A 4,588-nucleotide genomic window follows, 5' to 3' on the forward strand; every position below is an offset into this window, starting at 1 on the left:
AGATTCAGAGTAAATAATTGAGGTATGTATATATGGAATATTACTACGAATAAAGTCAAAGATTTGAAGAAGTACTCTCCAATGAAACTACTCAATATGATTGATTTTGTACCTTTCGTTGAATGGTCAGATTTTGCAGAGCGCAAACAAACATTGAGTATTCACCTCTTTTATATAGGCTAATTAAGCATAGTAAAATGGAATTAATAATAATTGAGAATTAACCAAGCTCCCAAATTTATAACATAGGAGTGCATACTTTTGTCTAGGTTGTAAAGTTTAGGTTCGAGAATCTCTATGACATTTCTTAAGTTAAATTTTGCTTAATTCAGTTAGCTGAACCATCAATCTCGTGTGTTTCTTGGTGGATAGTTTGTTATTCTTTTGTCGTTCTTAGACTTTTTCCGTTTCAACTCAAACTTTATTTTACTATGCTCACTTATTCTTTATTTCGATTACATTTCTTATATCGCATTGCAATAAATTTAACTCGAATTTATGTGTTGTGTATGGTCTAATTAATTATTTTCATTGCTCCTATGTTCATAGATTATTCTTTCATTTTATCGAAAAATAAAATTTCTTAAAATTTAATTATAATAAAAAATAATTAAATAAAAAAGTGGCAGCTCGGCAAGAGATACACTTTACCTAAGTGGAATCAAGACAGGTCAGTCAGTGATTTGCCTTTGTCGTATCCCACTAGTTAAAGCAAATTTTCCCCACCAGAATTTTATGCATATTCATGCAGCCAACTACTTTAATAAATTTATCATGCTTATAATTTAAATCTAAATCTAATTTTCCTTATTCTTATACTCCTATAATTGATGGTTCTCCACTAATCAAATTACTGTGAATAGCTAACGAAATTCGAATTTTAAGTCACATAATATTCGAAATAAAAATATCTAACGAAATTCAATCTTTTTTAATAATTCATGAATTGGATCTTTAATAGTTAAAACTTACTCCCTCCGTCCCGATAATTTGACCAGTACTCCATTTTGGATCGTCCACATAATTTTGCCTATTTCACTTTTATTTATTTTTGTAGAAATTAACCTCATATTCCACTAACTCATTTCTACTCACATTTTATTATAAAATTAATACTTTAAAAGTAGAACTCACGCCCATCAACTTTTTCAACTCACTTTCCATTATATTTCTTAAACTCGTCTAGCAAAGTATTCCAAATTATCAGACGGAAAAAGTAAAAGATTGAGTAGGTAGAAATCTTCTTCCTTTTTCCATTGTTATATTTATATTCCGAAGTTTTTCTATTTTTATTATTCCATAGCTCATAAAACATTTGACTTTAACGTTTTTAGTATATTAAAAAAATCACCTTTTCAGATTTGAGCAAATGATTTCACAAAGCAAAAACACAACTTTGTTTTTTTAATATTTTTCCCACATATATTTTCCCTCTTTATTTCAACTAAATTCGGCATTATTGCATGTACACTAACACCATGCACCAAAATCCAAAATCAGAAACCGAAAAAAAAAAAAAAAAAGCCCCAAATATTTCTGGAAAAAAAAAAAAAAAAAAAAAAACAGTCAATACGAAAGCGGCGATTTGCAGGTCTGCCGCTTCAAATCGCTGTAGAACTTCATGATAAACCTCTCCGCCGCCTCATCCACGTGATTATCCTCCTCCGCATTGCACAGCGGGAACGGCGAGTCCGTGATCCGCAGCTGCCGCACCATCGGGCTCGGCCCGAACCCCGGCAGCGCCGGCGACGCCACCTCCAGCGCCGCCGCCAGCGCCGCCGCGTCGATCGGCGCGGCGCGCTTTCCCCGCTTGAAGGAGGGAAATTGAAGGCGGGGCTGGTGCCGCAGCTGAACTCGTACTCCTTGATCGGCCGCGCGCCGCGCGCCGTGGTGGAAAATTAGGTTTTGGATGGCGGCTTTTCCGGCGATTTTGCCGCGCTTCATCATCAGGCTGAGATCGGCGAGGAGCTTCGCCTTGGAGATGCCTTTCCGCAGCATGAAGTAGAGAACTCGGACGATTTTCCAGAATTTTTTGGCTATGATTGGCAGATTTTGCTCCATTTTTCTGTTTTTGAAGAGGAGATGAAGTGTTTGATCGAATGATTGTGTGAGAGGGGAGATGAGTGGTATTTAAAGAGGGAGATGGTGGGCTTTGGTGGGTTGTACGCGAAGGGTGGGCGCTTTGGAGAGTTGTACGTTGGGGAAAGTGAGGTAAGGTTGCACGGAACGTTAAAGTTGTTGTACTCCTACATAATTATTTGGTGATTAATAATGGGAGTACCTGTGGTTTGGAATATTTTTGGTACTATTATTATTATTGAGTTTTGAAATAAAAAGTTATAGGACGTTACGTACATTGTGGATCATACATTTCATGTGTCTACTTTCTTGATTCAGGTACTCATATGACTAGAAGTTATAGAATATAGTCCATTTTATGCAAATATAGTTTACAATTTTATTACTAGAAGTAAATAGGTGACATATATATGGAAAAGATTTATTGAGAAAAATATTATGGCAGACATAATACTTCCTCCGTCCGCCTATTAGGAGTCTCATTTATAGGTGACACGTGTTTTAAGAAATGTTAAGAAAAGTGAATGGAAAAAAGTTAGTGAAATAGGAGTCTCACTTGTATATAATAGTTTTAAATGAAACGTGAGTGACATGAGTTAGTAGAAGGTGTGACCTTATTAACATTTATGGTAAAAATAAACCGGGACTCCTATTCATGGACGACTAAAATGGAAAAGCAAGACTACTATTTGGACGAAGAGAGTACAAGATTGGTATATGCTATGTTTTCTAAAATTAGTTTGATTAATACTAACTTTTAGGAGATTTAAATTATTGATAAAGGGTTTTCACATAACAATTTATATATAATTCGGATTGATTTTGATGGGCCGATAAAAGAAAATAGCTACTACTCTGTTCTCGAAAGTTTGTCACGTGTTACCATTTCGGTCTATCCTCGAAAGTTTTCACAATTCACTTTTTACTATTTTTAATAATGAACCTCATATTCCACTAATTCATTCCTACTCACATTTTATTATAAAACTAATATTTCAAAAGTAGGATCCACATCCTACTCTTTTCAACTCATTTTTCATTACATTTCTTAAAACTCGACGGGCAAAGTATGACAATATTTGGGGACGGAGGTAGTAAAAAATATAATAATGGTTGGGGGCATGGGGCTTAGCCTGCCAGTGGTGAGATCTATTCGTGAGTATTGTTCTCTATTAATCCCTATTACTTTCATTTTTTTCATTTTGTTCATTTAAGTTTGATTCTATCATCTTAAAAAAGATGTCAATATTTTTATAAAATAAAGTTTGATTAATTCTTTGATTCATTTGTTTTTAATTTTACAAAAAATAGGAAAATCTAGTTTTAATTTAATGTAATTTGTCAAATTAATGAAATAAATAATTATTTTTAAAATATTAGAATCAAATTAAATGGAAATTCAAGGAGAAAGAAGCTCATATAAAACATGTAGTACTATACTATAAGGTATAAACCATGTGTGCGTCTCTATTAATGAAAGTATAGTAAGAGAATTAGGACAAATAGTTATTGAATCAGAGTCATGACGACTTCTATTACAACCAAGATTCATAGTGGTGATCAGTTTCTAAATTAACTTCGCGTACACTTGCGAATTAAAAATTAAAACTTCTTAACTTTTAGTTCTATTTTGAAACCTTGAGAGAGCCCATTTCGACTAAAATTTTCGATTATGTTCAATAAATACATCAATTTTAACAAATATATACAATAAGTAAGATATTTTTTTAAACATCTGCTCTTTTCAATGTATGCTGATCATGTTGATGAGTCTAAGCCAATGATATTCAATACTATTACTATTAATTAGCTCGATAGTTTAGTTTGGAGAATACAAAGTTAATGTGTGAAAAAATCATTTAAAATTATATTGTGAGACGTGCTTAAATTTTAACCAAAAATTGAAACACTAAATTGTTAGATTCTAATAATCTCGAAAACCCAAATTACTATAGGAGTATCACGAATCAATCTCAAGTTATTTAATTGTCAGACATTATAAAAATCTGACAGAATGGTCATAAAAAAAGGTTTAAGACATTGAGCCATAAATTCAGAAAATGTCCAGACTATGTTTGAAACTTCTTTATTAGTGGGTTTTCTAATGAACAAGGATTTCAATTTTTTATCCTGTTATATATGTTTTGTATGCATAGATGTCAAAAAAATTTTATGGTTTAATGAACATAAATTTAGAGGTCACGCCACGAAGACTCGAATCGAGACTTTTGGTCTCGACATTATTAACTTCTCTATCGTTGGCCAACTCAGTGTTGTCAAACTTTTTTTAATTACATGTTATGTAGGTAAGTATTATGTGATACATAGGCGAGACACCTGTATTATAATAGGAAAAAGTCTTAACATTCCATGTAGATGAGATTCGAACCTGGAGAACTTATAAATCGAGTCTTGTAGTGAAGATGATTAGTAATTAACTAAGGTGATTAACGATAATTAAGTCTATACTTAAAAGTTGATTGATAATTAGCTGTACATTATTGTTTAC

General features: G+C 32.6%; 1 protein-coding gene across 1 annotated transcript; it reads right to left on the reverse strand.

Annotated features, from left to right (window-relative positions):
- Positions 1-1,566: 1,566 nt before the first annotated feature.
- LOC125206496 lies at positions 1,567-2,061 on the reverse strand. The gene has a single exon (XM_048105745.1). It carries the CDS (start codon positions 2,059-2,061, stop codon positions 1,567-1,569), a length of 495 nt encoding a protein of 164 aa, XP_047961702.1.
- Positions 2,062-4,588: the final 2,527 nt, after the last annotated feature.

The sequence above is a fragment of the Salvia hispanica genome, chromosome 2, assembly GCF_023119035.1.
Source record: "Salvia hispanica cultivar TCC Black 2014 chromosome 2, UniMelb_Shisp_WGS_1.0, whole genome shotgun sequence".
In the NCBI taxonomy this organism is placed as follows: Eukaryota; Viridiplantae; Streptophyta; class Magnoliopsida; order Lamiales; family Lamiaceae; genus Salvia; species Salvia hispanica.

Coding starts and splice junctions, on each gene's coding strand:
- LOC125206496 (XM_048105745.1), bottom strand. CDS start 2,061: ATGGAGCAAAATCTGCCAATCATAGCCAAAAAATTCTGGAAAATCGTC.